This window comes from Grampus griseus (genome assembly GCF_964374135.1).
Source record: "Grampus griseus genome assembly, chromosome: 20".
Classification (NCBI taxonomy): domain Eukaryota; kingdom Metazoa; phylum Chordata; class Mammalia; order Artiodactyla; family Delphinidae; genus Grampus; species Grampus griseus.
In genome coordinates, this window is record NC_139014.1 from 51,297,069 (window position 1) to 51,310,088 (window position 13,020).

The 13,020-nt window shown below is 47.1% G+C and overlaps 1 protein-coding gene across 1 annotated transcript in view; it reads right to left on the reverse strand.

Moving 5' to 3' along the window:
* Nucleotides 1-13,020, reverse strand: part of VPS53 (VPS53 subunit of GARP complex) — a 125,588-nt gene that overhangs the window by 55,992 nt on the left and 56,576 nt on the right. The window contains exon 12 of the mRNA XM_082678510.1: nt 2,636-2,737. Coding sequence (XP_082534636.1) covers nt 2,636-2,737 — 102 coding nt within the window. The remainder of the gene's footprint in view (nt 1-2,635; nt 2,738-13,020) is intronic.

Below are 13,020 nucleotides of genomic sequence, written 5' to 3' on the forward strand. Positions count from 1 at the left end.
ACCAGAAGGGTACATTTTAAAACCAGAAACTCCTTATTTCTTCTCTCTTCCTTTTATACTCTGAGTACCCTCAGTCCCTCTTCAGATGCCAGTTTTTAATCATCAGGAACATGTTGGCAACTGATTGTTCAAACTAAATAGCTCTTTTCAAGTTCACGCTCCCTTCTCCAGAGCCTAACTGCAGTGGTGAGCAGGGAGCGACCCTCACCTCGAGGGCCACCCGTCTGCTAACTGCAGTGATGCAGTGGGTTGGGTAACCCAGGACAACTACTGGGGCCTCCCGCCACCTCTGGCTGAGCTTGCCGCTAGTGCACTGTGGGCTTGCCCCGAGCGCCCCACCTGACTCCTCATCTTCCTGTGCGCCCAGCTCCAGAAGCCAGCGAGTGGCTGGGAAAAGGGGGGCCCTGAGCTCCCACATCATCAACCACAAGTGGGACAGGTGCTGGGGAGGTGGTGGGAGGTCGGGATGGCAGCTGAGGAGTCATTAGTCACTGACGTGTAAGCTTTATTACTAACAAGTAATAGCCCGTGAAGCTGTGGGTGGATCATTTAGTCCAGGGGTTTTCAGTACTTTCTTTTTGAACACACCTAGAACCCCTGATCCAAAAGCAATTTTATCTGGAAGTCCATGAAAAAAGTGACTCAAAACAGAACTGCTGTATTTGGAGGGACCTGGGGCCCTGGTCTCATCCCAACTCCCCACAGTGACATCTGACAGGGCAAGGAATACAGCTGGAACACCACTGGCTCTCTACACATGGAGAAGCGAGGAAGTCTAGAGAGAGTGAAAACCTACCTAAGGTCATGGGGCAGCTAACGGCAAACCAGAGGCTGGCATCTTCCCCATCACGTGACTCTGCTTTACCCCGTGTGCCTGTGTTCTGTGTCCTTAGAATGAGCAGGTCTTTGTCTTTAAGACAGTAACCTCAAGCTTAAAAGACGAGTAAAAAGTTCCACAAGAAAGAAAAATCATATGTTACCTGGAAAAACTGATTTTGTAGCTAATGGGGGCTATCATAATCCAGTTTAATAATATCCAGAGATGACTAGCGAAAGGGATGACTTTTCACAGCAGCATCTGAGTGTTCAGCTACACAATTCTGGACACGACAATGGCAGCCACTTGGACTGGGGAGACATGAGGGCCCTGAAAACGTCCCAGCTACACAAGGCCAGCTCAGAGGGTGCAGGTGCCAGGCGTGGGTGGAGGATACATGGGAAGGATGAGCTCCACACCCAGAGTCTTCTTTCCCACCCCAGTCCTTCCTCCCAAAATGTGAGAGACGCATTTCTTTAGTTAGAAGAAATCTTTTGTTTTCTCCCAGCCTAGCTGATATGATGGCTTTAAATCAATTACGTCTAATCCCATAGATCTCTGGGATACGGCCTCAAGGTATCCCTTCAGTTTTATCCATTCACTTTTATTCACGGGATGCATTTCTATGTCCTCCACTTTTCAGGGAGACATCACCGATGTAACAGAAGGAACGCCAGAAAAGGAATTCTAGTCTCCGACTTCTAGACCTAGCTTCTGGTCTCAGCTCCTCCACTTTCAAACTGTGTAACCCTGGGCTAGTCACTTAACCTGCAGCTCCCATATAAAATCCTATAAAAGGAAGGAAAGGCAGGCATTGTGAGGATGAAAGGGAATAAAGCGTGGAAAGGAATTCTAAACCATAAAGCACCATGAAAATGTGAGGCATCCATGTTATTATAATTATTTAATCGATGGATCAGACACGTTTGATGACGTCACTTCAGAACTGCTCCTGGAAACTCTGCTCTCTCGGCTCCTGCCAGGATTGTACACCTACCCTCCCCATGCTAGGAATGCAGGGTTAACTGCAAAGTGCGTGGCTACGGGTTTCCCAGAGCTGCTCTTCCCAGTAGGCCTCCCTTTCGGTGATGTCTGGAGCAAAAACAATACCATAAAATAATCCTCTAGCAGCCAAGTGTAGAAAATTAAAAAGAAGGATCACTAATCCAGACAGGAAAAGTCCTGATTTATTGCTCTAAGCTCTCTCACCATAAAATGGCAGTGAAACAAAACCACCATTCTGTGGGATGAAGGCAGAGGAAAATTTAGAGTTGGACAGAAAAAGCTGAAGGAAATGAAAGTGCTGGTGTGCTCTGAAAAGTAACTCTCCAAATATGCCGTTGGTCACCATGGTGTTTCCAGGCCTCTCCACCGGCTTCCAGACTAAGGTGCTCGGCTTGTGCTGAGCAGAGACCTCTCCTGGCTGACGGTGCTGCTAACTTCACCCGGGATCTTTCAGTCACCCATGTCGTCACCAGACCAGATCAGGGGACAATGGAAAGCTAAGCTGACAAGCTTGGGAGATGATGAAGGAGGCAGGGCAGAGTTCTGCTGCCCCACCACATGGGCTAATTAATTAAGCTTGGCCGCGTTGCTAAGGCCGGTGTGCCATTCGGGAGCCAAGGGGTGGGGCAGGAAGGGCTGCTCCTTCACTCCGGTTTCTAAATGCACTTTCAGAGCAAGGCCTTCTACAAAGACCACCAAGGTTGTAATCTCTGAATGTGGTCAACAGCCAAGGGATCATATTTAGAGCAAGCAGACCCATTTTCAGAAACAAACATTAGGTAGGCTGCACAGGGGAATGCAAACCAGACTTACTTGCTCTACGTCTCCTTTTTCCATCGCCAGTTCCTCCATTTCTGGTGCTGGCTCATCTTCTAGGAAGGGATTGGTGGATGCGAGTGGAGACTCGAGTTTTTTCTGTTGATTAGATGTGAGAAACAGATAGGTATTTTCTGAGCGTGGTCAGTAGCTTTCCCCACTGATCTGCTTTTTCCAAGTCTCTCCAACAGCTACATCATGAAATCTGATCTAATGAGCAAAAACTGAGACAACCTGGACCACATTCTCACCTCCAGGCCTTCACACTGCTTCTTCCTCTTCCTGAAACCTTACTGCCCACCCAACCCCAATCCCAAGCTGCCTAAGATTCTCCATCATCCTTCAGTCTTCAAGTCAGAAGTCCCCTCTTTTGGGAAGCCTTTCTCACCTGTCAAGTCTGGGTTATAGGTCCCAGTCACACGCTCCCATCACCCCGGTATGTCCCCTACCCAGGTATTTACTAACGTACCACAACCGCTCATTTATTTGTCTTCTCCCCACTAGCTTCTGTGACAGCAGGAATCACGTCTTGTTTCTATCTCTGGTGTCTGGCATGTCATAGGTCTTCATAAATATGAATGAGTCAAAATGCCAGATGGGTTTGAATTCAAGAACAAACTGTAGGACTTCCCTGGTGGCGTAATGGTTAAGAATCCGCCTGCCAATGCAGGGGACACGGGTTCGAGTCCTGGTCCGGGAAGATCCCATATGCCGTGGAGCAAATAAGCCCGTTTGCCACAACTACTGAGCCTGTGCTCTAGAGCCCATGAGCCACAACTACCGAAGCCCTCGTGCCTAGAGCCCATGCTCCGCAACAAGAGAAGCCACCGCAATGAGAAGCCTGCGCACCGCAACGAAGAGTAGCCCCCGCTCGCCACAACTAGAGAAAGCCCGTGCGCAGCAACGAAGACCCAACACAGACAAAAAAAAAAAAATTTTTTTTAAAAAGAAACTATAGAGCTAATCTTTTGTGTTCTAGATTATAGAGAGAAGTCCCTTCCCAAAGAAGTCTCATTACAACAACCACAATAAAATCTTGAGAGAAGTTACTCCCCAGCTCCTGAATGCGACCATTCTTTCAAAAGATGTCATTGAGTGGGACCTTGGGCTAGCAGGAAAGCTGGAGGCAGGAGATGCGGGTTTTTAGCTCCAACGCTGCTGCGCTGGCCAAACCGCCTAGCTTCTCTGAGCCCCGGCGGCCCGATGTGCTGAATGAGGAGGATAGAGTTACAGGACTACTTGAGTGATAAAATGTGATAAAGCATGTGAAGCCCTAGGAGAAGCACGTGATACATATTACCGGTGATGAGTCCCATGTGACAAAAGAATCGAGGCAGGTCCTTGGAATTTTTTACAAATTCTACCTCAGGATGTTATTTATGCCAGGGAGCTGGGAGTTCTAGCAGAAAGGGAACTAAGTGGACAAGCAGGATAAAAGGGACTGGCTGGTGCTGGGGAAGAGGGGAAGGAGAAAGGAATGACTCTCTGGAGACAAGAATCTGGGTGGAGAGGAGCTTCTAAAAGTACTTATGACATTTGAGCATATATCAGTGGAGCAGCTTGAACTAATCCCTACGCCAAGAGGGAAGGCAGATGGACCACAGTGTGTGAATGACTTTGTCAAGTGCCAGGACATCGGCTGAAGATATTACCAAAAAAGAAAGAAAGGAAGAAGAAGAAGAAAAAAAAAAAACCAAACAAACAACCCAGAAAAATAAAACTTAAACACAAAAACAAAAACCACACCTGTGTCTGGTTGAGGCTTTAAGACAATTCCACTCACATTCATGTCAACTACTTAATTCTTGGCCCCAACACTTGGACGCTATTATGTAGCTAGCCAGAGCCTTGGGGTGGGAAGAAAGCCCTGTGATTAATGTATTAGCTCTAGGTAATCAGCAGTAGGACAATGATTTTTGTGGTATCCTCTGGAGAAACAATATGGCCTAAGAACCCAGCAAACATTTCAAATGTATACACTCCGAACTTTGGCTTCTTTGCCTGATATGGAAAAAAAATCCTTATAAATGTAAAGCAATTGACATTCATTTTCAAAATTAGGATATTTTTAGAAATGTTTCTTTGAAAGCCATATTTCTAAGTTTTAGTTGTCACTGTGAGGGTTGCTGGTATTTTAGGGTGAGGGTGAGAAAGGGAATCTAAGCTTCAACAAGTTAAATTAGTTAGTAGCACTGGATTCCTGATCCCACTGGCTCAACAGTGGGTTTGGGGATCATACTGACGAGCTGAATCTCTATGATTCTGAGCCTTTCAGTCCTTTGGACGTGTAAAGAGCAAGCCAGCAACTGAAGTGAAAAGCTTTGTTCAAAATCATTCAGCCACAGAAACAGGATACGAATTTTTGAACCAAACGTTCCTCATCTATTGCTAGGTCTACCAGGGTTGATAATAACGTCTCACAATTACATACAGGTGGACCTTATTTTAAAAACGATGTGTTACTGGAAATATGACAAAAAGGGGACATTGGTGAAGTGGACTGAGGGTGTTCCTGGGCTCCGTGCTCACCGGTGGGGTATCCAATGGGTGGACATAAGTACTAAGAAGGAAACATAAAAGGCAACACTGAAAAAGCAGAGCAACATTTCAGGCAGTATAATGTGGGCTACTTGTTGGTGTCACCGGGTCAGGAGATTCCCAAAAGGAAAGGTGTCTTTCCTATTCCCGCAGTCTCTCTCTAGTCACAAACTGATGAGATTACCAAGGAGTCAGGGGCACTCAGGAACTTCTTGTTCATTTCAGGCACACACATTCCAACCGGGGACCAAGCTGATACCAGAAAAGGGATTCACTCCTCCATTCACCCATTCGACAAAGGGATGTGCTGGGCACGACGAGGAAAGCAGGGAGCAAGGTGGACCACCCTCTGCCCTCAGGGAGCTTACAGTCAGGTGGGAGAGACAGACTCTAACCAAATAATCACACAAGCATATGTGATTATTTGCAGGAAAAGCAAAGGTGACGAAAGGATGCAACAGAGGGTCACAGAAAACTTCCCTGAGGAAACGACGTTTGAGCCAGAACTGAAGGATGCTCCACAGTTCAGGTGGGAGGGGCATGGGATGGCTGGGGCTTTCTAGGCAAAGGGACCAGCACGTGACGCCATCCATTCCATAGTCATGTGTTGAGCAACTGCTCAGCTCCAGGCACACTCTTAGGCACCGGAGATGCAGCAGTGAGCAAGATAAAGAAGGGAGGCACTGTGATGAAAATACAATGTAGGAACTGGGCTGGGCTGTGGGTGAGGCTGGGGAAGGGCTTCTTCATATGGTGATCCGAGAGGGCGCCTGTGGGGAGTGGATTTTTGAGCAGAGACTTGAATGAGGAGAAGGAGCCAGCCGGGCAAAGATCTGGAGAAGAGCATTCTCACCAGGGGGATCCCATGCAAAGGCTGGAATGAAAGTAGGACAGGGTGAGGGAGCGGGGCAGCCAGGACCCAATCACACAGCCTGTCGTGGGCCGTGGGAAAGGTTAGGTTTTCTTCTCATGGCAACTGGGCAGTCACTGGGGGTTTTAAACAGGGCAGCGGTAGGATCCAGTTTTAGAGTGTGAAGAGGTTGCTGCAGCGTGCCAGGTGGGGCTGATGTGGGAGTGGGCTAAGCTAGAGTTGTGGAGATGGAAAAAAGTGGCCAGACCTGGGGCATCTTTAGGAGAGAGAGTCAAGAGGACTTGGTGAGAGGGTGGATGTGAGGAGGAAGAAAAGAAAGGAATCGAGAGTCGTGCGCTTTCTGGCCCGAGCAACTGTGTGGCTGGTGCAACCACTGACTGAGGGACGGGGCTGGGTTCGCACCCAGGCTCTACCGCTTGGGTATGTGGCTTAACTTCTCCACGCTTCCGTCCTTCTAGCTGCAACGTGAAGGGATATCAACACCCGCTGCACGGAGCTGTCATGAGAATTAATGAGGTAACGCACGCAAAGCATGTCTATAGAGCAGCTTCACACAACGGTCGGCTCATAGCGGAAGCTCAGCACATGGGGGCTGTCGTTAGTGTTTAATCGGGGTGGGCAAGTCACGAAGGCAGAACCGTGGCTGTGCCTCTCTCAGTGAAGCAACTCTCCGGAGGGAAAAAGCGGGGAGCACAGGACTTCGAAGACTCACAAAAAGAATTCTTTTTAATCACAAGTGAGATCCTGTCCCTACTATACCGTCCCCTTGGGAGCTCTCCAGGAAATGTAAGCAATGCACCCATCAAATTACAAGGCTTCACCCTTCTCCCCTCGTCTCCAATGAAGCCCTCAAAGTAACGCCTGTACCACCACCCTACTGGCAAATGTTATATTATAAAACCCTGAGGGGTGGACACAGACTCCTGCTATTTAGGGGCCATGTTACTGCTCAGATTGATTTGCTGTGATGAAAGAACAAGTCTTTGCAGGGAGCCATCACCAGCACAATTCAGCCTTCTGTGCAAGGGCCCCTCGGGCGGAGCCAGCCAGACCATGCTTCTCATTCCTGCTCTGCGGCTGTCAGAGCCCACAGAGAATTACAAGGTTAGGTTTAGATTTGAAAGAACTCAAATGACATATTCCATGAGCTCTGGGGCTGCTAAGTGAAACCAAAAATTTGCCGAGAAATGACCGACTTTCCAATTTTAAAAGGATTCATTCTTTTTGCTATGATGACAGTTGATTTCAAGTCCATACAGGAAGGAAAAATTCTTCATTCGGCAAGTTAATTCCTACTAATTAAACCACATGGGACTCCCCACACCCACCTTCAGTACCACAAGGGCCACAGGCCAGCCAAGCTGTCTAATTTACTGTTGGGAAGAGATGGTCAGGCTTTAGTCAGTAGTACATCCATACCTGGGTCTGCCTGCACACATGCCTTTCTGAGGCCTAGCTGGACACTTCAAATTATCAAAGAAGGAATTCTGAAATTTAAGATGAATCTATTTCCTTTCTCTGGAGGAGAGAGCTTTCATTATGAGGTGAAAGTTCCACAATTTCTGCATTTCTCATTCCATAAACACTTTACTCCAGCCCAGTTCCTGATCTGTTCTTAAAGAGATGGCTTGGAGGCTTCAGTTGATAGGACAGTAAGTACAGGACTATTTGCACCTGGTTTAACATCACTGGAACCCCTCTTTTGTTCTTGGTACCACCATGTTCATATCTTATGTTGTGACAGTTATGCATAGGTTTCTTTCTCCTAATAGAACATAAGCACCTGTCTGATTCAATTTTTCATCTTTTCCCAAGGCCCTGCACCAAGACGGAGCTTGAAAAACACTTGTGGATAAATGCTGATCACATGAGAAGCACTAAATAAAGTCCTCTTCAGACACATGGGCAACACTGTCTGTTTTTTTGTAAAACAAACAAACCAAAAAACCCAGTGTGTGTGTGTGTGTGTGTGTGTGTGTGTGTGTGTGTGTGTGTGTGTGTGTGTGTGCGCGCGCGCGTGCACGTGTATGCTTGGAAGAGTCTCAAATTATACCCCAAGTTGTTAAACAGTGCACATCTCTGGGGAGAGGGATTTAGAGTAATTGAGAAAGAAGAGATTGTTCTTTTAGAATTTATATGAGCTTTAACAAGCATGTATTACTCTCCCTCCGTCTCTCTTTTTGGTAAACAAATTACCTGAAACATGAAGATGATTTATAACTAAACTCAGACAATATTTTCTAAAACCCTTGGTATTTTAAAATTGTGATATAATTAACATAAAATTCACCATTTTAAGGTGACTTCCGCTTCAGTGCTTTCATAGAGGCTGAATATAATGTTTAACCTTAAATCTAATCGTCGAGTCCCTAATAATGCACGTGGGCATAGTTAAATCATACCTAGACATTTGCTTTTAATTTCAAGGCATTTTAATTTACAGACTTTTTTTTTTTTTTTGGCCGTGCAGCACAGCATGTGGGATCTTAGTTCCCCAACCAGGGATCGAACCCATGCTCCCTGCACTGGAAGCGTGGAGCCCTAACCACTGGACTGCCAGGGAAGTCCCTTAATTTACAGACTATTTTAAATCCCTCCTAAAGGGTCAGGAGTTTAGGCAATTAGTTAGAAGGCTTGGCAACTCCCTTCTTCCAGTAACAGTTAAGCACAGGGTGTTATAAGCTTGTCGGGGCTGGAATAGTAAAAAACAAAACAAGCCCTGTCCTTGAGGCTCTTTCAGTCTAGATTTCTAACAGATGTCAAAGAGCATCTGTCAAAAAAAGAGCAAAAGATGATGCATCGCATGGATCAGTTAGGAAGGTCTTTGCAGGTGAGCCTGTCCCCTCTCAAGCTCACCCTCAGTGTTTGACTGTCAATCAGTCACCAAGGGTCTTAAAAGGTCCTGAGTGATAAAGTGAAGAGGGGGAAGGGCACAGGCCTGGGAGGGTCTCTGGTCAACTTGGCTCCTTGGCTGACTTCTTATCTGCTCTATAATCTTCCAAGGAATTTGCTAACTTTCTATGAAATTTGGCATATGTTAAAGGGTATTATGATATACTCTGGTTCATTTTGTAGTTCTGATACCCTGAAATAAAATGGTGACCACAAAAGATTTTCCAAAAGGTATATCCTGGGATCAAGGCACGACGGGGAGGAGACAAGGGGCAGCCAGTCTTCAGGTGGGGTATCCAGCAGCTAGCATGGCCATCAGGCCAGGCGGCCCTCCTGGCCCAGGCCAGGCCAGCCTCTTCCCAACACTGTCTGTTGGGAGCATGGTCAGTGGTCATGACTAAATCCATCGGGGTCCCTGATGCTGAGGCTTACAGGCTACTGATGAAGGTGTGGCCCCAACTGCCCACAGCAAGGTGCTGGCAGGACCAGGGTCAGAGTGAACATCACCGACAGTGAGAAGCACGGCGTTCACATCTCCCCACAGCAGGGCTGCAGTGAACCAATTCTCTAAGACCTGGCCTGCCTTGTGGAAGAGGCCAGAGGAGTTCTGTTGCCTTTCTAGAAACTAATCTTTAAGGGAAAATCCTCACAGGCTATGGAGCAGCCATGGTCAGGACTTGGAAAATGCAGAATGATCACCGGGTCACGATAACTGTGACAAGTCTGAGGGAAGAGCTGACTTAAAGACGTTGAGTGACTTGGAGAAGTCTGTGCAGAAGACAGCTGACCAACTGGAGGGATGAATGAAAAGCTCCTGGCTCAGCAGGATTTCCTGGCCAAGGATCTGTAACCTGAAACTCTCTGCAAACTTTATAGGAGAGGCAAGCAACAGCTGAGCAACTGGAGGACATCTCTGTAAATCAATTATGCCAGAAAATTTCAAAACCAGAAGTCCAGAAAGGAAGGGATTGGTGGGAAAGGTTCAGGGGCTCCTAGTGACCATGAGCGGCACCGCAGAGCGCAGCACCCCCAGGAGATGGAAGGCTGCAGCCCAGGAGTGTGGCCCTGGCAGCGGGTGAGAGTGGAGGGGCTGGGCTGCCCCAAAGAACAGGTGCCTCCAGCCGTCTCCTCCCTCAGACAGAAGTTGGTTAACAGCTGGCCAACTGCTGCTTTGACATTCCTATACCAGTTTTCCACAGAAAAAGCGCTGTCTTTGCAAACTTACATTCAGCTCCTGCCTGCTTTTCATGGTCTCTACGCGGTCACCCTGCACAGTAGCCTCACCTGGTGTAGAGGGGGCCTTCCCAGCCCACACTACTCTAGCTCTTTTGACCTTTGGGGCATTTCCTAGCGCAGGTGAGACCTGACGTGTCCCAGGACAGCCCCGAGTTTACAAGGTCTCCTGGTCATCAGGTACCACAGGGCCGGCCATTCGTTCCCCTGTGACATTAGAGCTCCCGAAATGTAAAACCAAAATCACTAGGAAGAAGGGCCCAGCCAAAGGAAGGGAGGAATGGCTCAAAACAGGTGTTTAGGAGTGCTGTGATTCAAGCACTCTTCACGGGACACATTTCCTGGACAGTGAGCCGGACTACTGGCTCCCGGAGCCCAACCCCGTGCACTACCCACCCTGCCCGGCGGGGAGCCATGTGACACAGGCGGCACACCCAGCTGGGGCCTGTGCTCAACGCTCAAACCGCCTGGTCCCCAGGCAGATCCCTGGAGGGCTGAACCAGAGCCACACGAGCCTCTGCTGGAAGCCAGGCCAAAAGCACAGCTCGGGCAGGGAGGAGAGGAGCCCCAGCGTGAGGACATCAGGTGGGTGCTGCAGTCAACCCAATACTTCTCAGGAGAGACACAAGCTTCTTTCCACAGCATCTGTGGGACCTGCTGCCTTTGGGGATTTGCATTTTCTTTAAGGGCACTTTCATTTGTCTCATGTACTATTTTTCTTTTCCTTGTTAATAAGAAGAAATCCATTTTGAACATGAGTTAACAAGCAGAGGAGCGTCCATATATCTGTATATGGATATAGTTTTATTTGTTAAGTATGGAAAGAGTGCTTTGTGGTTCCCCGCATTTTATTTTAATGAGGTCACGCGTGGCCCTGAGTGGACAGGGTTTTATGGTCTTGCCTTAAAACTAAGCGCTGCCATCACCACGCTTCAGCCCACTGCCCTGAGGGACAAGCTCCTTACGTGCCTACTCTGGGGCAGGTCTTGGGGGGAGGCAAAGAGGGGATTCCAGTGAGGTCCCAGGATTTTATGACTGGCAGGGTGGGGGAAAGTAGAAAAGAGAAAGTAGAGGTGACAGGTGAGCAACAGAAAGGCGCTCTAGGCCCAATATCCGCCTTGCCCCTGCTTCAAGCACAATAGCTCAGAGTTTTCTATATGTGCCGGGTAAGTTTCAAATGCGTATTTCCTACAGTTGATGAAGCAAAGTGATGGACTGCAGGCAAACGCACCTGGCACAGTGTGCGATACACAGTGGAGGTTCCCAAACTGTGAGCTCTTATTCTGTGTGGATCCCACATTACAGTTTGTTAGAAGAAAGAGTTTAGACTCACAGACATTGAAAATAAACTTATGGTTACTAAAGGCGAAAGAGAGGGAGAGGGATAAATTAGGAATACGGGATTAACAGATACACACTACTATATATAAAATAAACAACAAGGACCTACCGTATAGCACAGAAAACTATATGCAATATCTTGTAATAAGCTATAATGGAAAAGACTCTGAAAAAGAATACATATATGTATAAATGAATCACTTTGCTGTACACCTGCAGCTAACACAACACTGTAAATCAACTATACTTCAATTAAAAAAGGAATGAGGGCTTCCCTTGTGGCACAGTGGTTGAGAATCTGCCTGCCAATGCAGGGGACACGGGTTCGAGCCCTGGTCTGGAAGGATCCCATATGCCACGGAGCAACTAAGTCCATGCGCCACAACTACTGAGCCTGCGCGTCTGGAGCCTGTGCTCCACAACAAGAGAGGCCGCGACAGTGAGAGGCCCGCGTACCGCGATGAAGAGTGGCCCCCGCTCGCTGCAACTAGAGAAAGCCCTCGCACAGAAACAAAGACCCAACACAGCCATATATAAATAAATAAATAAATTTATGTTAAAAAAAAGGAATGAGGAGGAGGAGGAGGGGGAGGGAGAGGGGAGGGAGGGGGAGGGAGGGGGAGGGAGGGGGAGGGGGAGGGAGGGGGAGGGGGAGAAAGTTTGGAAGTCACTGTTTGGGCCATCTCCCTCATTTAAAAAAAATTGAAAAATAACGTTGTTAGACTATGTAAAAGCAAAGTTTAAAAAGTATGTAAATGTATTTTTATAAGAAAAATTCAAATGAATTACCAGAATAAAATGAAAAAAAAAATTCTTTGCTTCTCTACCTAGTCTCACTCCAATTTCCTTTCTCCAGAGACATCCATCCACTGTTACCATTTCCAGACCTTTTTCTTACCTATTCACATATATAAACATGCTTCTCACACAAATGGAATTATACCATATATACTGGGCTGCAGCTTACATTTTGCACCTAATATATGTGAGAGGTTTTCTTTCTATGACAGCACATCTAGATCTATCCCCCATTCTACCACTTTCAAACTGCTATACCTATTCCACAGCATGAATTTACCATATTTTATTTAACTATTCTTCAGTGATGAACATTGTAGAAATCGCCAACGTTTTCTGCTTTTAAGGCTGCAGTTCACCTCTTTCTTGGTACATTTCCTCTAAACATATCCTAATTGTAATAAAACTCAAGAGTTGATAATGTAATAAGGTATTTGTGACTGAATAAGTGAGGCCTCTGTGACTCACAGAATTACTAGTCTTTAAAATGGGGCCTATCCTTAGACAACATGATGACAGGACATTCTAGAAACATGAAGTACTGCATAATAGACAAACAATAAATCCATACAGAGCATCCTGTATGACTATTTGCACAAATTCAGCAAAATCCCGGGGATGGGGGATTAAGCACTTGAGCCAATGGATGGAACCACCACAGTGTGAAAGACTGAAGTGAAGCCCACCCACCCAGGCCACTGATTTCCTG